Genomic DNA, 23,421 nt, shown 5'->3' on the forward strand with positions numbered 1-23,421 from the left:
CTGATCCAACACTGATCCTGGTTGCTGATCCAAGATTGACCCTGTTTGCTGATCCAAGATTCATCCTGTTTACCAATCCAAGATTGATCCTGTTTGCTGATCCTAGATTGATCCTGCTTGCTGATGTAAGATTGATCCTGTTTGCCGATGCAAGATTCATCCTGTTTGCCGATCCAAGATTCATCCTGTTTGCTGATCCAAGATTCATCCTGTTTGCTGATCCAAGATTCATTCTGTTTGCTGATCCAAGATTGATCCTGTTTGCTGATCCAAGATTGATCCTGTTTGCTGATCCAAGATTGATCCCCATCTGAGAAAGTAACTGCAGATGCTGTGAGCACAGGTTCGAACCTCATGCAATGTGTTGCTTTATCTACTATTTCCTCATGTTCTTGTGCATGTGGTATACAGTATATACAAGCTCCTCCATGAACCTTATATGAGTATTATATAAAAGAGAGGAATAGGGAGATAATAAAGCCTGGTGATGGCTTAATGTTTAAGATGGCTGGCTTAACATCTTAAGGTGCTGCCATGCATTTAATTACCAAAAGGTGGGTTGATTCAACCTGTCACCCAAGGTCAGAAAAATGAGTCCCAGCTCTTGGAAATAAGACATTCGAGTATCCTGCAGTCGGAGCAGTTGCACATCCAGGATTGTGCCCCTTTGCTAATGAAACTGCCTCGGTAGCCCCATACGCCTCACGGCACAAAATGGAAGGCTTGATGGGAGAGACAAAGGTACTCTTAGCTTACCTTCGCATGACACTCCTTGAAGCCTGTCTGGATGATGCTGCATGCCTTCTTCGCCCAAGCCTCTCGGTAGGGGTTGAGGGCACAAGAGTCACTGATGTTCATCAGGGGGGGGCATGAGGGAGACACGGCCCAGCTGTTGGCAAACTCCAGCACGTTGGAGACCAAGGCTCGGTTCCTTGTCGTGTAGTCGTTTGAAGCATCTCCGTCAAAGTTTCCACACAATCCACACAACTTTGTCTAGATCAGAAAGAGATGAGGCATTCCATTATCACATCAAATCAGCAAAACAAGCACTTATTATTTATTTATTTTTTAAACGGAGATCACGACTCGTGAAAGAGCTCAATGACAAGCTGGACATGATTATTGCTGTTGTGAAAATTATTGATTGTAGTAATAATAACTGCACTCGAAACAGATAGGGTATCCATCCCATAGAGATGTGATGCTCATTTATGAGTTATTAGCCCCCATTGGACTTACGGATTGGGTCTCGTCTGTCTGTCCGTCCGTCCGTGTGCAACCATATATCGGAGATGTATGGACCGATTTTGTTCATACATGGCACAAAGACAATACATGATGGTATACATATGCACATCATTTTGTTTCGCGATGCAATCAAAGATGGCCGACTGGCCAGTCATTTTCTTACTTAAACATGTCCCCAACCATTTCTCGACATGCATGGACCGATTTTGTTCAAACTTGGCACAAGGACAATACATGAGAGTATACACATGCAGAATATTTTGTTTAGTAATCCGACCAAAGATGGCCGACTGACGGCCTTCAACTCCATACAGCAAAATTACTAAAACCACTGGGGCTATGATATTTATGTCTTTTTCTCCCTGTTTTATATCCGTTTTATTTTTAGATAACTTGGGGAGAACCAGCTGGATGTCTCATGTGCTTGCACTTCCTTGTACATGTGTATAATCATCAAATCGAGGGATAGCTGAAGAAGGGTATGCTAAAGTTCTCCATAATGTCTTTTTAAACATAATGTTACGTTTATGGGGGGAAGGCAATGGAATATACCTTAGGCCAGGTAGGATTGTATAGGTAGTGTGCTCCGACTGTCGTGAAGAAGAAAAAACACCCATGTTACTACGTAGGGAATCCGTTAGACCGGATGTTGTGTAAGGTCGTATATTTGTCCCCATGGCGAAGGGTGGGGCTATGTTAATTGGGTAGGGGTTAAGGGTAAATCCCCTGTATGTAAATGCCTCTGTGATTTTTCCTTTGTTCCTTTTGACACACATCACACCAGCCATGCACCCTGCACCTATACTAATAACACCAAATAAAGTAACCGGAACCAGGACATTCAAATGCCGCTAAGGCCACCAGCCGAGTCATCGTCAGGGACAGCGAGAGGGGCCATGGGGCCCCGTCCTGAAGGGTGGTGATTGGTCCGGCCGATGGAGCAATGAGATGGACTCTTTGATTAAAGTGTGCGCGGACGTCATCGGATGACGTCGGAGACCGGGGAACAAAAAGACTGTCTCCCAGCATTTTCTTTCTCTTGGCTTTGGGGTTTGACGAAAGGCGATCACAGTTCGTGCTCTTGGCTCTGACTTCGTGGAGGTGATTGCGGACAGACACATTCTTTCTCTTGGTCCGGGCGATTGGAGCGAGCGGACGCATCCTTTCCCTGATGCGTTGGTGCTGACTTTGTGGCAGCTGTGTGCGCCTGAGAGACCGCCGTGCTTTGTGGAGCGTGGGACGAGGACGGAACGAGGCCCTGCTCGCTTCACCTTCGGTGGTTGGCGGGTGAACGAACTTTGCGCCAATGCGTGGGTTTTCCCGCGCACGGACCAGGGACCCGTTCGAGGACCGACGGGGTTCAAAGGCAGCTCAAAGCTGAGTACTGAGCAAACAAACCAAACACACATTTATTACTTTCAGTTATTTTTTCCCTTATGTTGTATACGAGTCTGTATGGGGGCGCTCCAATTAGGAATTAGATTTTACTGTGCATTATTTTGTTACCGGCATTTCTTTCATTAAACCCGGTATTGTTGCATTTTAATTCCGTGTCGGTTTGATTTGATTAGCGTGGTTCGAGGACGCTCAAGTGGAATCCGTGCAGGTAAGAGCATCGCTACCCTCCCCCACTTCTTGTGCGTATAAAGAAGGTCCGCTATAGTTGACTGAACGCCTCGGAGTTTAAGTTTGATCGGCAATTCGTCCCCAGGGGTGTTCACCCCCGGGAACACGACAATAATTTGGCCTTTGATTTTGGTCTGACCCATACTCCAAATTTGTGTGTCTGTCTAGACCAGGTTCGACCATTGTCCAGGACCTTCGCTGGTTATTAACCATCTTGAACAATCAGCTCAATGGATCTAAAGGGCTCTCACAGTAAAACTCCAATGTGGAATGAGAGAATGCTGGTTTAGTGGTTGTGAGTGCAATCCTCACCCTGAAGGAAGAGCTAACTTTAATGCGCACGCTGTTGATTCCATCCCAGTGAAGAAGAAGACCGTTGTTGGCCTCCACCAGATGAGTCATCCCAATGTGGCGTACAGTGAAGGAAATAATGGGAGGATCTTTTGTCAGGTACGAGATGTTGTACTGCCCAGATGACATCTTTATTTCAACATTCTGTGGAAAGGGGTCGATATGAGAATTTCAGTTAGGGAATAAAAAACAATCAGAGAATGTAACGATATTAATATGATATGGGGTTTGTTTATCCTAAACTATGGATGAACTTGCAGGGGAAACATTATATCATAGTGATATCCACATGTCTCATTGTGGTCTTTTTTCTATCAATGTCGATCTCTCTACACACTGCTGATGTTATCAAATTACCAATTATCTGACACTCTTTTAGATTGTGGAAATTAAGTTGTGGAAGTGGTTGTCCTTTTTATCAACATGGGTCCACATAAATCCTTCATACAATTGGCAGCAACGAAATGTACTGTCCTTTACCCTAAGGATCATGTATTTATTATGTAGACAGAGTGTGGGGTGTGGAGAAGTGAGAAGTGTTAGACTAAGACAGCACAGATAAAGATATAAATATTGGGAGATAGAGAGACACAGAGACAGAGAGACAGAGAGACAGAGAGACATAGAGACATAGAGACATAGAGACAGAGAGACAGAGAGACAGAGAGAGAGAGAGAGAGAGAGAGAGAGAGACTGGGAACAAGTGAAGGGACATGGATGGAGCATATATTGGGAAAGAAAGAGGAGGATGTATGTCAACAGAGAAACGTTCATATTTCCCTGTGTAATAAATAGGTGACCCCAATGGGGTAGTACATCTTTTGAGTGGGTTAAAGAGTTAGGGTTATTAAAAGAGTTAAATTTTCATTCCCTTTAAGGACTCTTGCCAAGCTGAAAATGAAGCAAAGGAATTCAATATTTTTTATTTTTTTATATTTTTTATATACAGAATCGAGGCTCGTGAAAGAGCAAACATTTATCACAAAAACAAATCAATGAGAGAAACAAACAAAGTATATAAAAAGGGGAGCGGTAGACAAGATGGGGAGAGAAGGGGAAGCACATAAACACAACATTTGAGAGCAGGGACATCGGGAATGTGTGGGAGGGAGAGGGATTGGGGGAAGGCGGCGTGGGAAGAGGGGGGAGGTGGGAGAAGTATAAACACAAGTACACCAAGGACTTCCAGGAAAGAAGTTGGTATTTCAAAAAAGTGGATTTGGGGTGACATTAGCAGGGGTAGAAAAGATCAAGGTTTTGGATGGGGGAAGACAAGAGATGGTGGTGAACAGCTGTTTTAAAGACCTGGAGGGAGGAGTGGGATTGAAGAGAGTGAGGGAGTTTGTTCCAGAGGCGGGAGAAAAGAGGAATGAAGGAGTGAAGGTGAGCAGAGAGTCTTGATTTTGGCAGTTTCACCATAAGAGGGTTGCAGGCAGATCTTGTGTGACCTGTAGGAATATTTGGGGGACAGAGCCCAGAGAAAGCTGGAGGAGCAAGGCCGGAGAGGAGTCGCTAGAAGACAGAAAGACCACCAACCTGCCTGCGGTGAGTAAATGAAAGGCCCTCGGAGGTAGCTTCATCGCGGGAGATTCCAATGATTCTGGACGCTTTGGTTTCAACAGCGTGAAGACGAGCTAGGTGTGAGGCAGGAGCACCAGCCCAGAGGGGGGAACAGTATTCCATTGAGCTGCGGATGAAAGCCTTATATGTGGTGAGGAGCTCAGGTGTGCCAAGGAAGGCCTTCGCACGACGGAGGATGCCCAGTCGGCGACTGGCTTTGGAGGCCAGATTTGAAATGTGGTTTTCCCAGGAAAGATCATGGCAGATAGTGAGACCCAAAAGCTTGAGTGACAGAACTTCTTGGAGAGGATTATTCAGAAAGTGGATGGGAGGGTTGTCCAGTCGGTCTTTTCGGAGAGACATCGTAAGAGTGTGAGATTTATCAGGATTGAAAGACATGTTCCACTTGTTTGCCCAGTCTGTGATTTTGTCCAGGTCTGCAGAGAGCGAGGAGGCTGCAGACTGCCGATCTGAGGGATGAGGAATGGAGCGGCAGAGAGTGGAGTCATCAGCAAAGAGATAGAGAGGATTTTCAAGAGAGTCAGAGAGATCATTGATGAAGACCAGAAAAAGCACAGGGCCCAGAACACTGCCTTGGGGAACTCCAGCCTGAACAGGAGGAGGAGATGAGAGAAACTCATTCAGGGCCACACGTTGACTACGACTAGAGAGGAAGTCCGCCAGCCATGCGTGGAGATTTCCATGGATACCAAAGGAGGAGAGTTTGGTGAGCAGAGCGGGGTGCCAGACGGTATCGAAGGCACATGATATGTCAAGGGAGACAGCTCTAATTTCCTGTTTGGCATTGAGGACCTCCATCCATTGTTGAGACAGCAGAAGCAGCATGTCCAGAGCAGAGTGACCTGGTCTGAAACCAAATTGATGATCAGAGATCAAGCCATTGGAGAAGAGGAAAGATTTCATATCCGAAGCAATGATGGATTCCATGACTTTGCTGATAATTGGGAGAAGGCTGATTGGTCTGTAGTTGCTAGGATCTGTTTTTGCACCTTTTTTGTGTAAAGCGGTGATGTTGGCTGATTTCCAAGCAGATGGCAGATGACCTTGAGCAAAAGAGAGGGTGAAGAGAACAGAGAGAGGGAATGAGAGAGCGGAAGAACAGGATTTTAGGACCCGTGGGCTGATGCCGTCAGGTCCAGTTGCAGAATCAGAGTCGAGGATTGACAGAAACTTTTCCACCTTGTCAGGAGGAAAGGACACAGAGTCCAGGAGCAGCTGGGTACGACTGGGTATGGTGGGTACAGAGAGGGATGGGTTTGGGACACAAGATTTAGAGGCAAACACAGAGTTGAGGTTTTCAGCTTTTTCACGTGTGGAGTCAGCTGTGTAGCCATTTGAGGTGAGGGAGGGGATGGAGGGGGAACAAACACCAGAAACAGATTTGACCAGATGCCACCAGGATTTGGAAGAGGGAGACAGATAGGAGAGTTCGGTCTTGAGAACGGAGAGATATTGTTTCCTGGCTCTCCTGAGGGTGGACACACACTTGTTTCGAGCTTTGTGAAAGGAAATGAGATTTCCTTCCATTGGATTAGCTTTCCAGGAGACGAAGGCAAGTTGTTTCTGGGCAACAGCCTCACCACAAGATTCTGTGTACCATGGATGGGAGGAAGGGTATGACAACTGAAGACGAGATGGGATAAATCTGTGCATGAGAGAGAGCAATTTACTTTGGAAGAATTCCCAGGATGAGTTGATGTCAAAGGCGGTAGAGATGGGAGACCAGTCCAGATGATTGATGGCTGCTTGAAGACCGTGCCAGTTGGCCTGAGTGAAACGCCAGACTCGTCGACGCTGAGGAGGCTCCCTGAGAATGGTCAGAGAGATGTCCACTTTAACAAGCACATGATCAGATGAGCCGATTGGAGCAGAAGAAGAGCAGCAGACATTTTCAGGGAAGTTAGTCATAACCAAGTCCAGAAGAGAAGATGCTCCGTTGACTGAGATCCGGGTTGGGAAATTGACAGATTGTGTCAATCCCAATGAGTCGCAGAAGTCCTTTGCTGAGGAGCCATGGCTGGTGAGAGAGGTACCCACACCTAGCCAACTGGCATGGTGACAATTTAAATCACCACATATGAGGAAGAGAGAGTTTGGATGAGTAGATAGAAGTTGGTCCATATTATCAGACAGCGAGATGTAGATGGAGTCATCACTGTTTGGTGGACGGTACAACACACATATGAACAAGAGGTGGGAGCGAAGGGGAAGCCGTAGCCAGAGGTATTCCTGGGGGTGAGGTGGAGAGAGGGCAGTGCAGGGCGAGTGAGAAAGAGAGTTTTTGATAAAGATAGCAACCCCACCTCCAGGACGAGGCTCAGGTCTATCATACCGGAGGAGGGAGTAACCCGGGAGAGATACTAAGGAATCAGAGACATCATGAAGGAGGAAAGTTTCTGTTAAGCAGATCATGTCTGGTTTGTCAGAAGCAACCTGTATAGAGAGATCAGTTAAGTTTGAACGAAGGCCCCGGATGTTTGAGGTCCATACCGTTAATGAAGAGGAAGGGGGAGCATCGGACACAGAACAGGGGGGGGGGGGGGGGAGGGGTCGGGTAAGATGTGGAAGAGGAGGAAGAGGTAGGGAGAGCTGTTGAAGGTGTGTCAAAGATTTCAGAATAGCTCGGAGAAAGGGAAGGATGGGGCTGACAAAAGGTTTGATGGTGATTGGGTGAGGCACAGTGAGGTGTTATTTGAGGAGGGGGAAGAGCTAGGCAGAAGGTTGGGGGAGATGGAGGTGAGAGTTGGAAGAGGGAAAAAGCGGGGAGGACGCTTTGAGGAGGAGGGGTGAGAGGGGGGAAATGGAGAAGAAATGAGAGTGGGGAGATTTGAAGGGGAGGGGCAAGGAGGGAGTTTATGAGGGGAGGGTTTAGGGGGGAGTTTTGGAGGGAAGGGGCAAGGGGGGAGATTTGAAAGGGATGGGTGATGGGGAGGATTTGGAGGGGAGGGGCAAGGGGGAAGATTTGAAAGGGATGGGTGATGGGGAAGATTTGGAGGGGAGGGGTGATGGGGAAGATTTGGAGGGGAGGGGTGAGATTGGATTTTGGAAAGTGTACGAATAATGGGAAACGAACATTTATAATGTTGAGTTTATTTATAATTTTAAATCCTTGAGTTTGTCCCAAAGAAAAGCCAGAACATATCTGATCTGTGGAAACCCTCAGTACACTGGGCTAACGGGACTCACCCCAAGCTGCAACCGAATGCTTTTGGAGCAAACAGCACCAGTGGAGCCACAGGGTACATTCTCCGTGACGATTCTGAAGGAGGCGTTGGTCGTGTTCACGCACGAGTCCTGTACGTATATGGGAAAAGGTAAGCCAACTCCTTTAGTGGTACAAAGGAAGGAGCTCAGTGTAAATGGAAATACAGAAAAAATAATGCTGGCCTTGTTAAATAGGTAGAGTGTTTTAATAAGGCTCATCCATGCTAAAATATACTGATGATAATAATAAAAAATTATTTTCTACAATAGATAATCATCAGTATCCTCATAGTATCTATAATAATAAAATAAATAATTATTATAAGAACAAAAGCAAGAATACCTACCTAGTCAATAAACGAGATTTTATGATTAAATCAATATGTGAAGCCTAAAAGAGAGTTAGTGCTAATGATGGGTTGTGGTGGTGGTGGTGGTGGTGATGCTGACATTAAGTAGTAAGTGATGGCATGCTCACCTGAGAGAGAATGTACTCGCATTCCCCGTCAAAGAGGAAACGCTTTCTGTCATACGTGTCATAGTGTCCATCTCCATACAAGGTACATTGTCCTGTGCAATCACGTTGTGTACATTGCCACCGGGCACCTGAACATGTACTGTGTATGGGGGTGAACAGGGGTGGAGTGGGTATTGGGGAGGAGAAGGGTGAAGTTAGTTCATGATTTAGCATAGACCATCATTAACCACCGTCATTAATTACACAACCATCTTTTAGGACCTTTCAGGCTTAGCCATGGCCTAATCTATATTGACTTTTTCAACCCAGGTTTGTCTATTTTACCTGTGTGTGTCCTCACCATGTGTTGCAGTCGACGAGCATGGACTGTCCGGGCTGATAGACTTCTCCATTGTGGGTGCAAGGACATTGCGCTGGAGGAACGCACGAACTGTTGCTCGTTTGTACCATTCCCGTCGGACACACGCAGCCCGACATGCATTCTGTCGTGAGCTGCATGTTCAGACAGGAAAACACAGCATTCATGTAAGAGAGAGAGAGAGCGAGAGAGAGCGAGAGCGAGAGCGTGTGTGTGTGTGTGTGTGTGTGTTCATGGTTGTTATCTCCAAATGCGGGTTTCCGAAGATGGAACGAAGTTCTCCCAGGTCTCGAAGTACCCACCTCCGTTTCAGTAAAGGATCATGATTCATGCGCTAGGTTGTGAAGTTTTTCTTGTTTATAGAATTGTGTTCCGAGGGTTCTTTTGAGGATCATCACCGAGCCTCGGACAGCTTTCAACTGCAGTTCGCTTGAAGTAATATTCCCAGGGATGGTTTTTAAGATCGCTCTAAGGTTCTTTTTTATTATTCCAATTGCTCCAACACTACCGCTGGTAAAATCTCAGCGCTCTTCAGCTTCCAATAACTCTTGACCTGGAATTTCATCAATGTCTTGATCTCTGTCTTATTCAGGCCAAAATCACTGGGGAATGACACATCAATTAGCAACACCTTCTTTTCTTTTTTTGTACCTATATCCGGTAATATATCCGGTCACAATGTTTTGTTTTCCATGTTCATGCTCAATGGGATCATCGAGTCGTTTTCAGTGATTGCTTTTGGTTCATGTTTCCGTGACTTTTTTGAAACTGGGATATTGAAATTTCTGCAGATGTGCCGGAAGATTACTCGACATACCTTGTTGTGCCTTTGGGTGTACATCTGTTCTGACATGAGTTCTTTACATCCCGATAGGAAGTGACGCATGCTTTCTGTTTCTACCTTGCAGAACCTGCACTTGTCCGATTGACTCAGCCCCACCATTTTCTTAAACCCATTCCTGTCGTGTCCTTGGCCTTCGGGATTTATAGAGATTCGTTCTCCATTCATTGGAGCTGACCTCTTCTTAGCCATTCCAATGAGTCTTCCTTGTCTGTGGCCAGTCTGTCAATTTAACTCCTTTTTAAAAAATCTCCTCGCTCTTTTGTCATTCTCCGAGCTGTCGATGTATATTTGTTGATATTTCCTTTTACATTTCTATTTTGTATTTTTTTTACAATCGTTGGGGCTGTATTCATTGCTGTTTCGGTTTCATGTGTGACATCTTCTATTTACACCTGTCTTTGGGAATTTTTTGCAAGGTGGGTTAGGGGTACCTTTTCTGGCTTGCTGTCTTCGTGTTTGCGTACAACAAATGTCTGTGTACATATATGTGCGTTTTGCTAATCCGAAATGGCTGTTGTTTGTAGGTAGGGATGTGATTGTAGTGCATCTGTAGATGGTGCGATAAGGATTGAAAGCTGGGTTATGATATGGGTTTTAGTTTGGGTAACCCCGAAGTTGAGATCTAAGCTGAAGTTAAAGCTTGAGCCAAATCTGAAGTAGGGACATGTGGCACTCACACATTCCATGTCAGGGTTCTGGCAGGTTCTTTCACATGCAAGTCCGTATGTTCCCGGTGGTGTCGTTGTGCAGTCCACGTACTCCTTAAGAACCGAGCATCCTGTGAGCACCATTGATTGTTATACTATGTCCAGATTAAATGAAGCTTGTCAATGACACACAGAACTAAAATATTTTTTGCAGTAAACCAGACATAGAGGTAACGAATGTTAAACATCTGCACAATTTAGCAATGATTATCGGTACACACACAGAATTGGCTATCAATGGTTGTATCTATTTAGATATTTCATTGCTTCAGTCACTCAAGCTTCAAGCTGAGTCCAGAGAATCAATTCCTCACACCTGTTAGAGGCAACCTAGACACTTGGATAATAAGAAACAAGGCATACAGGATGGAGACAACCTGACAAATGGAGATAACATATACAATACAGACAACATTGATAATGTAAACATCGAGATATTGAAAACAACTTGATTAATGGAGTTGACCTCATTCATAGAGACGACTCGACTACCGTACCGTAATGGAAATAGCTTAGATAATGGAATCACCCGACGTAATGGAGGGGATGTCGATCATGGTCATATGGAGATGGTCCAGACAACGGAGACAATTACGCAAAAATTATAGCGTTTTGTTTTCATGAGACTGGATATGAAAATGCCAACGATGATGACAACAATGAGGAAGGCGATTGCATGGCGTAAAGTGAATTCAGTGAATAAATAAGCTTTACCTTGTTCGAATGTTGGGTTCCGGCAGTTCAAGATTCCTCTGCGACAGATGCTGCACACACAATGAGCGGGTTATTAAAGCTGCTTATGTACAGACTTTCACCATCAAATAGCAACAGCAACAGATAATTTCGTTGCAGAGTGAACAACTTGGTATAAAAAGGCCACAACAAAAGGCTTCCCTTGACAAAGGTCCTGCATGTTGAATCTCAAAAAAAAACCATGATGCATGCATCGGCGATTTCTGTACAGGTGAGGGGAGAATGATGTTGAAGTAGTTGTGTTTAAAAGTTGTGATGGAGATTTTGCACAAAAACATGAACCATTTTATCTGGATGAAGCAAATCAGCTAATTTACTGTAATCACGATGTTATCCCAGGTGTCATCTTGTATACACACTCAGCCAATAAATAATGTACAGTAGTGGAAGAACTAAAATATATGATAATTAAAATATATGCATATACACACACACACACACACACACACACACACACACACACACACACACACACACACACACATATATATATATATATATATATATATATATATATATATATATATATATATATACATATACATACATACATATATATACATATACATACATACATATATATATATATATATATATATATATATATATATATATATGTATATATATATATATATATATGTATATATATATATATATATATATATATATATATATATATATATATATATATATATATATATATATATATATATATATATATATATATATATATATATATACATACATATATACACAGTATATAAATATATATGAATGTATACACAGTATATAAATATATATAAATATATACACAGTATATAAATATATATAAATGTATACTAAGGTGGAGTAAAAATATCATTTTAAATTTTTTTATAAGCTAGTATATGGGAAATGTGCCAAATGACCATAGAAACAATCCTGCAAAATTATAATTATTTCTGACCACTCCTTCATCGCCCTCAATCTGATTGAAATTTTGGCATATTATCGCATTTCGACATGTATCGCATTTCGTGATACATGCTTTGATCCGCCATTGACCACGAGGTGACTTGGAGAAGAAGGGGGGCGGGGTGCCAGAACAGGGTGTGGCCCACCCCCGCGTCATCAAAGGCGTGGCCACAAAGCCCTCAACCAGCCAACCAGGGCTGAGGAGCGTCACCGACGGGGGTGGTTTGGTGAGCTGCGTAGTGATACGCACCCCGTTTATATTAGCACTGGCTGGGACTATTTATGCCAGATGAGACGATTTGCTGCACTTGGGCGATTGCTGCACTCCTGCCACCCCCCTTCAATTCGTGTGAGTGAGTTCGTGTTGTTTGTGCGGTCTGTCTGTCTGTCTGGGGAACCCTAAGTTAAGCCAGTAATAAGTTGTTTTTGTTTGTTTTCAGAACGATGGCGGTCACAAGAGATCAAGTTACATGCGTGATATTTGGAGCTCCACGAAACATCCAAACTAACGTTCTCCCAACGTACGCTGATGTCATGAAAGGATACATTCAATCTCGGCAACAGCTTAGGACGGAGAATGGCAAATACCCTTCATTTGTTGACATATCTCACAAACTGTGCTATGAAATTCAAGAGGTAAGGGAAACGGCCTCTCTTCCAACGGTATCGCACGCGCAAGCGATTGAAAAACTCAGATCTTTCCATGACAAGTACAATTCAATCCTAAAAGTATACAAGGGAAGAAAGGATCAAGCCACCTACAAACAACGACTCACAGACTTTCTCGACAAATCTAACAATCTCTTTGATCTTAGCAAATGTAAATGTTCTGACATGGTGTCTAACTGTAACGGCTTGAAAGAACATAAAGTGCCGCAAAAAGAGCGAGAGTTCCTTCAAGACCAGAGAGAACCGAGGAACATGGTAATTGGTGGAATAGATCAAGAAGAGACATCAAGATTGAAGAGGAAAGTGGAAAGAGAAGAGACCAATCTCAAACGAATGAAAACTCACTACAAAGATGCCAAAAGTCAGATTGCTTCTACGTATGACGAAAGCGAAGAAGACTACGTGGATAGCGCGACTGACGATGGGTATATTTCTGAATCAGTTAATCTCCAGAGCACACCAAAACCGGTTCGACAACAGCAACAAATGGCGATCTCACTACCTTCGCTCGCTAAAGCCTGCGACCGAACTGGCGTCTCTGACAGATCAGCTGCTATATTAGCTACATCAGTTCTACACGATCTCGGCGTAGTTTCACCAAAAGACCGTTCTAAAATAATTGATCGCAGCAAGATCCGCAGAGAATGTAGCAAAACTCGAGAAGAACTTCAAAGTGATGTCTGCTCCGTCATAGAGGGACTATACTTTGATGGCAGGAAGGATAACACCATGACTCAGGTTCACGGCACTGACAACAAGAATCACCGAACAACAGTCAAAGAACACGTCAGCATCATCGCAGAACCCGGTTCATCGTACTTCAGCCACACAACTCCATCATCAGGATCCAGCAAAAGCATTGCAGAGTCTTTAGTCGCTAGTCTGAAGGAACGGAATGTGAAGACAGAGGACATCAATGTAGTCGGGTGTGACGGCACTAACGTGAATACGGGACATACAGGAGGTGTTATACGACAACTGGAAGAAACCTTCAATCGTCCACTGCAGTGGCTGGTATGTCTTCTTCATGCCTATGAACTTCCGCTGCGGCATCTGTTCGAGGAACTCGACGGCACAACTACAGGCCCGCGTGGATTCTCAGGACCCATTGGAAAATGTCTATCAACGTGTAACGAACAGCCTGTAACATCGTTTACGCCAGTGAAACTGAGTCAGGCATTGCCGAATGTGGACCCGAGAGACGAGTACAGACCAGCGATATCTCTTGGAAATGTGCAATGGCATTAGCGAAGGTGAATGCAGCATCGATCTGGCCCTACGAAACCCTGGATGCCTGAATCACTCTCGGTGGCTTACAACAGCTAATAAAATACTCCGACTGTACGTCAGCGTCAGGACACCACCCGAGAAGTTGAAAACCATGGTGACATATCATTCGAGTGTATGCTCCAATGTGGTTTTCAATCAAAGTCCACTCGTCATGCAAAGATGGAGCCAGGCACATCCACCAGATGATCGTCAGGTCACGATACCTTAGTGCTAAACACAAGAAGATCGTTGACCCTGTTATGCACCGCAACGCGTACTTTGCACATCCGGAAAATATACTCCTGGCCATGATAACTGACCATCGACCTCAAATACGAGAATGGGGCTTGCGGCGAGTGATGAAAGCCAGAGCAACAGACAGACAGCCTACTGGACAGATACGACGGTTCAAGGTCCTCGCTAAACTCAACTTTGACGCAGTGGAGTACTTCGACCTAATTGACTGGGGAGCGTGCGCCATCTCGGAGCCTCCCATGATCCGAGGCATGTCAGACCCTGAGCTGAAGGAACTTATCACGATGGATGTCACCCCAACTGTCCTCTTCCCTAAATTCCCTTGCCACACACAGGCTGTGGAAAGGACTGTGAAACTCGTGACCGAGGCCGCTCAAGCTGTGTGTGGCAAGAAAAGGCGAGACGGCTTCATCCGTGCCCGTGTCGCCTCGCGACAGATGATGCCATCGTTTGAATCGAAGCGCAACTTCACACACTTCACATTGTAACTGTGTGACTGTAACATTCTGAGACAAACTATAATAAACCTATGATTTGAATGCATCTATGAGCTGTTTTACGATGTTGCATAGTATAGTAAAATAAAAAGTTACTGAGGGAGATCAAAATATTGTTCAGTTTTAATACAATTTTAACACAGTGCTCTATAGATGTAATGGCACCTTTTGGCATATCTAGCTAGTTAAAATTAAAAAAAAAAATTTTATGGCTATTTTCACTCCACCCTAATGTATACACAGTATATGAATATATATAAATATATATAAATGTATACACAGTATATAAATATATATAAATATAAATATATATAAATGTATACACAGTATATAAATATATATAAATGTATACACAGTATATAAATATATATAAATGTATACACAGTATACAACACAACAACATGCATTTTAAGGCCATTTTCCCTGCGAGAGCAGGGGTTAGCCTTGCGGTCCCCATGACAATCTTCTCCATTTTGCCCTATTTTCTGCATCTCTCCTTGTTAACCCCCTTGCCCGCATTTCTTCTTCCACCATCTTTAGCCAAGTCTTTCTCGGTCTTCCCCGTCCTCGACTTCCTTCTACATTCATTTCCATCACTCTTCTCAACCAGTCACTTTCATCCTTCCTCAACACATGACCAAACCATCTCAAACTGTTCCTCTTCACAGCATCAATCACAGGCTCTATTCCCATCATCTTTCGCTATTCATCATTTGTCTTCCTCTCTCTCAACTCTTGAGTACCAGGTCACTGGTAATTCCCTGTGTGTCACAAAAGGTGACCAACAGGGTTGGCGGCAGGAAGGGCATCCGGCCATAAAACATTGCTTCAAAAAGGGGACCAAGGTGCCCGAAAAAGGCCAACCCCCGCCCTGTGGGGGAAAATGGCCTCTAAAGGTGGTTCTTTGGTTCTCTCAATGATACTCCGCACATCCACCGAACCACTCGCAATTTTTTTTTTTTTTGTATACATAATCGAGGCTTGTGAAAGAGCTAATATTTATCACACAAACAAATCAAACAGACAAACAAACAAAGTGTATAAAAAGGGGAGCGGTAGACAAAATGGGGAGAGAAGGGGAAGCACATAAACACAACATTCGTGAGGGACATCGGGAATGTGTGGGAGGGAGAGGGCTTGGGGGGAGGCGGCGTGGGAAGGGGGAGGGGGGTGGGGGTGGGAGAAGTATAAACACAAGGACACCAAGGACTTCCAGGAAAGAAGTTGGTATTTCAAAAAAGAGGATTTGGGGTGAAATTAGCGGGGGTAGAACGGGGGTATTTCCACCCTTTCCAGCCTTCGTTGCTGCTCTACGTTCATTACCCATGTCTCGCTCCCATAAATCATAACACTTCTCACAAATGCAGCATACACCTTTCCCTTCAGCTTCAATGACACTCCCCTCCTCATCAGCACGCCACTCAGTTCCCGAAACTTCTTCCATGCACATCTCACTCTAGCAACCGTCGCCGAGTCTGATCCACCTTCTCCATTCAGCATGTCTCCGAGGTAGCAAAATGTTTTCACACCTTCCAGCTTCACGCCGTCTCCAAGATCCAACTCAACATTTCCTCCATCTGCAGCTCCCTCTGTGCACACCTTACATTTGAATGTAGCTGCCACACTGGTTAATGACCCTCTCAGACCACTACATTTTTGATGAACCCACTCAGCGCACATTGTACATTGAATGGAGTTCATGCCGACACCCTTCCTGCACACAGCACATGGCCACTTCCCAGTTCTTTCCACCTCACCACATGCTTTACCACTTGCCATTACCTTCGTCTTTCCGATATTCACCTTCAGATCTTTTGTCTCCATACATTCCTTCCACTTGTTCATCTTTTCCTTCAGTCCATCCATACTTTCCGCAATCAACACCAGATCATCTGCATACAACAACTCCCACGGTAAACCCTCCTTTACATTCTGAGCCAGCACCTCCATCACAGCTACAAATAGTAGTGGACTTAGTACCGACCCCTGATGCACTCCCACCTTCACCTCAAACTCACCACTGTTCCCGTCCTTGGTCCTTACAGCTGTGCGCACTCTTTTGTACATTGCCATCACTACTCTGATCAACCATTCCTCCACTCCTAACTTCCTCAATGCCCATCAATACACAGTATATAAATATATATAAATGTATACATAGTATATAAATATATATAAATGTATACACAGTATATAAATATATATAAATGTATACACAGTATATAAATATATATAAATGTATACACAGTATATAAATATATATAAATGTATACACAGTATATAAATATATATAAATGTATACAGTATATAAATATATATAAATATATATAAATGTATGCACAGTATATAAATATATATAAATGTATACAGTATATAAATATATATAAATATATATAAATGTATACACAGTATATAAATATATATAATCCTTGTGTATGCGTCCATGATGTAGAAATGGTTTGAGGCATGTATGATACATGTATAGGGGTTTGACATATGAGCAATTGAGCAAATGTGTAACAGTAACTATTTTGAACAGAGATGCGAGCCTGTGCAATGGACAACAGCAGTATGAGCAAACACACAGAAAAGTTGAACGATCTGTTTGTTGTTCCTTATCCCAGCCATGTTTCAGGATCTCTCGGTGACCATTGGTCCACAGTGGGTGAGGGGATTTCAAAGCCCCGATTTGAAGGTGACTTTATAGTATTAGTTATGGCGGCACCATAATGGGCGCAGGAATTTGGAATTTGTTTCAAGGTGCCAGCGATAGCTCACCTCCTCTTCACCAACATGGAGGGATATTTTACGTCACCAACAAATGCTAGCAGATGAGACACCCTGCCCAACGTCCATCTGAGAGTTGATGCATACATTAATGCCTCGCTCCGTATGCGAAATAGCAGGGTGGCAGTTAACAGTCTGACCGGGAATCAAACCCAGACTATAGATAGCTCAAAGGTAAGTTTGCTAGCTGTGCATCATCCATCCTGTTAGAACAGACATTATGGATTGTGGGATGGTCTGTGGAATATTTCATGGACATTTTGATGTCCTTCCATCACTAAACTTGGCAGAAAGAATGGTGAGGGTGTTTAGTTAAGACGAGAGGGTCTGTTTTGGAATTTTCTTTTTTGGCAGACATGTACAGTGCATGTTTGCTTTCATAAAGGTTCAACATACTGTCAGGAAAGAGATTGTGGCTCCGATAGACAATGTTAAACTTATTTGGGGTAAAAGTTTCACCAGTTTCCATATTCAATATTATATCGTGTGCATTAAGGAACCAATACAACTGAGTGAATACTCTTATGGAAAACTTTTCATGAAATCTTTCATCAGATTTCACGAGAGTTTTTGTTTTAAGGACAGTAGCCCGTTCTGTGAGCAAAATCGTTATCATTGGCAGCAAATGGATAACCGAGCACACACCAGACATCCGAGCCACGTTGAATCGACTGCCCTGGCTGGAGGATTTGCTGCTTCAGGTAGCATGGACAGGTGGAAGGCCCTTCAAGGCAACTCCCATCCTCGGCACGGTACGAGTTTGACGGGCAAGCGCAGCCTTCCACGAGTGTATCGTGCACGAGGCACGTCGGGTCCGGAGAAGAAAGCGAGCGACACGACGTGTTACACGCCTTGATGTCATAACGGAACACCTGCCCCGCCAGGCAAGGACTCAGACCTACATCTGGAGCACAAGGAAAGGAATACAGAAAACAAATTACACTTTATACCTTCCTTGATGCTCAGGTAGTAACAGCAATATAATTTGCTCGTCGTGATATTCACGAAGGCAGGTCCTTACAAACTTGAGGACTCAGGACGTTGTGTTATCCGTGTCTCTTTGTCCACACATCTCTTGCAAATTTGTTTTTCTTCACTTCTTGTCGTTTTAGTCTTCATCCTCAGTTGGCACACAAACTACCAAGTTTCCCTATGAGAGTGAAGTTATAGTGATATGAACTATGGACTTCAACTCCGTAAGTGCCGCCATCCAGGTAGCTAACACACCTTCGATATTGGTCAATTTTTTCATTCCTGATCCAACTATAGAATTCCATGCTTGTGCTTTACAGGTTGGGTGATGTATCATTACCTCCGCCACCAAAGGTGGATGGAGGTTATGTTTTCACCCCTGTCTGTTTGTTTGTTTGTTTGTGAACAAAATATCTCAAAAAGTTGTCGACGGATTCGGACGAAATTTGGCAGAGATGCAGCGTATGTGACAAGGACAAAATGATTAAAGTTTGGTGAAGATCCGGATTCGGATCCGGCTACTAGAATTTTTTAAGTGATTCTTCACCATCGGGAGATAGGACCAAAAACTATACATAGTGGGATATCCAAAAAGGTTATGGACGGATTTGGACGAAACTTTGTGGACAGGTTGTGTGTCTGACAAGGAAGAATCGATTCGATTTTGATGAAGATCTGAATATGAATTCCGATATGAGAATTATTTAATTTTTGACGAAATTTTGATTCTTCACCATTGAGTGATATGGCCAACCAGGTGGAGGTATGGTCTCTACTGAGTGCCGTTCTAGTTGAGTATGCATCCATCAGGTGGAAGGTGGAAGTTAAGCCGGATATCCCTTGTGTGGGCTCTTATATAGCTTGACCGGAGATTCCTTGAGTCTAGATTCGCTGCGTGACTCAACTGAAAGCCCGATCAGGGTGCGGGAGCTCCGTATATCCCAGAACTCACTTCCCATTGGCCTTCCCAGCCCACAAATTTATTTGAGCAGTCCATCCGAGACACGAAGGCTTGATCTCCCTCCCTGGAACCCATCCACTCCACACCCGCACCTCCTCCGTCACAAGCAATCTCGACGCTACATGTTGGTGAATACCCATTTAACTGTTCATTTAATTGTTCATTCGTGCATCTAATTACTCCCGCTAGGGAGTAATGCATTCGATCGTGTCCGTGTGTCCGTGTGTGTGTTCGTGTGTTTGTGAACAAGATATCTGGAAAAGTTCTGGACGGATTTGGATGAAAGTTGGTGGGATGATTGCCCTTGGGATAAGGAAGAATTGATTAGTTTTTGAAGCTCAGGATATTATTCCGGATCCAGGAATTTTTTGAAGGATTTTTTTACCATTGGAAGACATGGCTCATTTTTTTTAACATTATCTTCTATATATTCTATATTTAACATTGTGATAAGAAAATAGTTTTCATATTTGTTGTAAATGTAGTTTAAACTCGTGGTTATGCATTAGAGCGGTGTATTTTGTTAGCAGCGTCGTCTTCAAGGTTCTTTTTTTTCTTTCTAATAAAGACATATTCTGTCATTTTAAAACCACCAAAGTGTGTATTCGGTTTCCCCGTTTCATAAAATGTATCGTTTGATACGTATAATGCTTTAAAACTGTTTTTTTTTTTCCCTTACCTCAGAAGAGATATCAACATTTACCTCAGCGAATGTCAATCGCGGTGTCAGTATTTGATGAACTTATAAAGACTTAGGTGAGTTATAAGTGTGACAAGCATGTGCACGGGATTCTTCCCAGAAGAATGAGTGGTCGCATTAGCTTGTACGACTTAAAATGAGCGAGTGTTGTTTTGACGTTTGGGCCAGTTTTACATGTTGTATCCCTAAGGAATGAAACGAACGTTTTCCTGGCTTACAATTTTATTTGAAGTCACACATGCCTCAAAATACACTCACTTATATAGAATTGAACGCTGAATCCGAAAATGTAAGTGAAATTGCCTTATTTTTTTTTAACATTATCTTCTATATATTCTATATATATATATCTGTGCAGTGTCTGTCTTGTGTTGTCTTGTGTTGTCACTGAACTACTCCCTCAAACTTTTGTGAAATCGTACTATTCCAACTTGACCCACGGCGGGAGTATGCACTCCACTGATTGGCGTTCTAGTTTGTGTTTTTTATTGATTTGTTTTACATTTGTCTCTAATATGTAGTTAAGTGAGGTTAAAGTTACGTTAATGTGATCAAAATATACCCGAGGAACGCATCCCAACATTACAACATTACGTGCATGGGAATATCTCGTCTGCTTAACGTCGTTTTGATTAACGTCGCACTTTCTCGGAACGCATCCTGAGTTGTTAGGGTTGTTGTGGAAACGTTGTGGAAACTTGCTGTAGTGTGTTTTAAATTAACATTTACATAATTTATTTCAGAATACCGCATAACATACTTTGCAATTTTTTCATCTTGCTATAATTCACCAAAAATCCGTCTGTCTGTCTGTCTGTCTGTCCGTTCCCAGGTACCGCAAAAATGGCTGAACCAATCGCAACGATATTTTGGGTGGGTAATCCTGGGACCCCCTGGAGTAAAATAGGCTATATTGTTTTTCCAATTTTTCCAATTTTCCAGTTTTTCCAAATATGATGGAATAATATTTACCGATATGAACAGTGATGTGGCTTTTGTTGAAATTCTACAAATAGTTTAGATTTTGATGAGAATTATGAACCTGCCGCGAATGCGGAAGTGGACAGATGACTGCAATGCGCGGGTTTGATAATATCCCGATACAACCTTCATTCAATCGTAATGTTAAATCGTTGAACGTTAAATGTTAATCGTGTTAATCGTTTTGTTAAAGTATCAGTTGATGATTGAAATTGAGTGAAGACAACTACGATTTTGAATTCGTAATTGTGTTCACCCAACCGTATGGAACTTCACATCAGGATTTAAATATTTGTTTATGTCACAGATGTTGTTAAAAGTTTATTTTTTATATTAATGTTATTTAATTTGTGATTGGAGTTATGTTGTTTGGAATGAAAAAATATATCGAGTTCAAGTGAATGACGGAATGCCGTGATGGTTTCTACTTTCTAAATGTGAATTCATGGATCGCCATATGCAGTTTCGCCACGGTCCCACGATCGATGTTTCTATACGTGTACATAACCGTTTGTTTGCGAACGGGTACGTTTTTCATGGAAGTCCTTCACGAACTTGCTGTCCATATCTGACGTGCGACTGAAGGTGCTACAGGAATGTGGAATTTATTGGTTTCATGCTTTAGCATTCGCCGTTTCTGCATTGTCTGTTTGCTTCTGGCCTCCCACCCGTGCGTAGCACGGATACCCCACTAGTTTATGCAATTCAATGTCTTAAAATATAAATAAGTCAATTCTGAGTACAAGTCGAGGCCCGGACTTATGGGGGGAAAACTATCGACTTATATGCTGAAAAATATGGTAGCTCATTTTAACAATCAATAAATCATGCTCCCTTGGTTTTTCCAACATTCGTGGTTTATGATGTAACTTTTTGGTGCAAAGGTGTCCTGAGGTTGCCTGTGTTGTTGCAGAGACCGACACTCACCACACAGATTCTTGCGCCAGCCATTGAGGACGAGACCATTTGTGGCGCAGGCATGAGTGTATGCACTGAGTGCTGCACACATGCACTCCTCTGGGACAGCACACTCGCAAGTATCCTCTTTACAGTTCTGTGGAAACAGATCACATTCAGTACCTCTTTCCCCAATGTCTGATAATCTCTGTTTACCTGTGACTATAAGCCTGGTGTTAGCTTAACGGTTAAGGTAGCTGGCGTGAGATCTTAGGGTCCTGAGTTTGAGCCCTTGTGGAGTCGTTGAATTAACACCAGGTGGGTAGACTCAGCCTGCCATCCTTCCGAGGTCAGGAAAATGAGTACCAGCTTGCTGGTAACAGGGGGCACTGCATTAGCGGCACAGCTATGCCCCCAGAAAATTGTGCAGCCAAGCAGACGCAGATTGCATACGAAACCAACCAACCTGTGACTATTGATTATTTTACAGAACCAAACAAAAAATATTTATGTGATCTAAGTCACCCAAGTATAATTTAGTTTTGGCTCTTTAAAATTTCCAATTTTTGTCTCAGCTCTTTAAAAACAAAACAATAGCATCCATCGGTAATGTGTTTATTATATCTTCTCATGAAATGTATCACAAGGTGATGAAGTAAAAGGTGAAAGCTATTTGCCCATCATACCTGTGCCATGTCCATATTCCATCACTCTCTCCTCCTGTAGGTAGTGAGTGATACCCGTAGAAACTAACCCAAGGCTGGGATTTTGGCCAGTGTACTTGGACACAATGGCCTACCATTTTCAAAATTTAGCGTCTACATTGTAAATGGAGACGGGATAATGGTTTTGTTTTACACCTCTATATTAAGGGACAAGTATACTCCGAGATGCAGCACCTCTTGATAGCACTTTCATCGTAACGAAAGTTTGTAGTTACATTTGACCTTTTATGCAATCAAATACAGACGAGACAGCTGAATGAAAGCAATCTACCAAATGCGTTTTAATTGATCGTCAAATCACAGTAAATGAATGAATGATCGTTTTAAGGCCATTTTCCCCGCTAGAGCGGGGGTTAGCCTTGCGGGCCCCATGACAATCATGGTTCCCTGTTTGAGGCAATGTTTTTATGGCCGGATGCCCTTCCTGACGCCAACCCTTGGTCACGCTCTTACGATGCGCAGGGATACGGTGCACCTATTCTAAGCCGGGGTACACACCGGGATCATTCATCCCAGCGAGCTGGTGCTCAATTTGCCGACCTCGGAAGGATGACAGGCTGAGTCAACCCCCCTGGCGTTAATTCAGCGATCGACCGGGATTCGA

The 23,421-nt window shown here is 43.3% G+C and overlaps 1 protein-coding gene and 1 long non-coding RNA gene across 2 annotated transcripts in view; one reads left to right on the forward strand and one right to left on the reverse strand.

Annotated features, from left to right (window-relative positions):
* LOC137433090 (uncharacterized) overlaps positions 1 to 23,421 on the reverse strand; it is a 163,959-nt gene that overhangs the window by 93,024 nt on the left and 47,514 nt on the right. The window contains exons 19-27 of the mRNA XM_068125545.2: positions 22,123 to 22,249; positions 18,227 to 18,485; positions 11,112 to 11,161; positions 10,368 to 10,468; positions 8,829 to 8,980; positions 8,489 to 8,627; positions 7,993 to 8,100; positions 3,187 to 3,369; positions 757 to 993 (exon numbers count right to left, since the gene is read on the reverse strand). Coding sequence (XP_067981646.2) covers positions 757 to 993; positions 3,187 to 3,369; positions 7,993 to 8,100; positions 8,489 to 8,627; positions 8,829 to 8,980; positions 10,368 to 10,468; positions 11,112 to 11,161; positions 18,227 to 18,485; positions 22,123 to 22,249 — 1,356 coding nt within the window. The remainder of the gene's footprint in view (positions 1 to 756; positions 994 to 3,186; positions 3,370 to 7,992; positions 8,101 to 8,488; positions 8,628 to 8,828; positions 8,981 to 10,367; positions 10,469 to 11,111; positions 11,162 to 18,226; positions 18,486 to 22,122; positions 22,250 to 23,421) is intronic.
* On the forward strand, positions 20,256 to 22,208 carry LOC144893243 (uncharacterized). The gene is made up of 3 exons (XR_013624273.1): positions 20,256 to 20,270; positions 21,047 to 21,087; positions 22,109 to 22,208. It is a non-coding gene; the product is annotated as an uncharacterized LOC144893243 (long non-coding RNA).

Source organism: Myxine glutinosa, chromosome 8 (assembly GCF_964187855.1).
Source record: "Myxine glutinosa chromosome 8, kmMyxGlut1.1, whole genome shotgun sequence".
Taxonomy (NCBI): Eukaryota; Metazoa; Chordata; class Myxini; order Myxiniformes; family Myxinidae; genus Myxine; species Myxine glutinosa.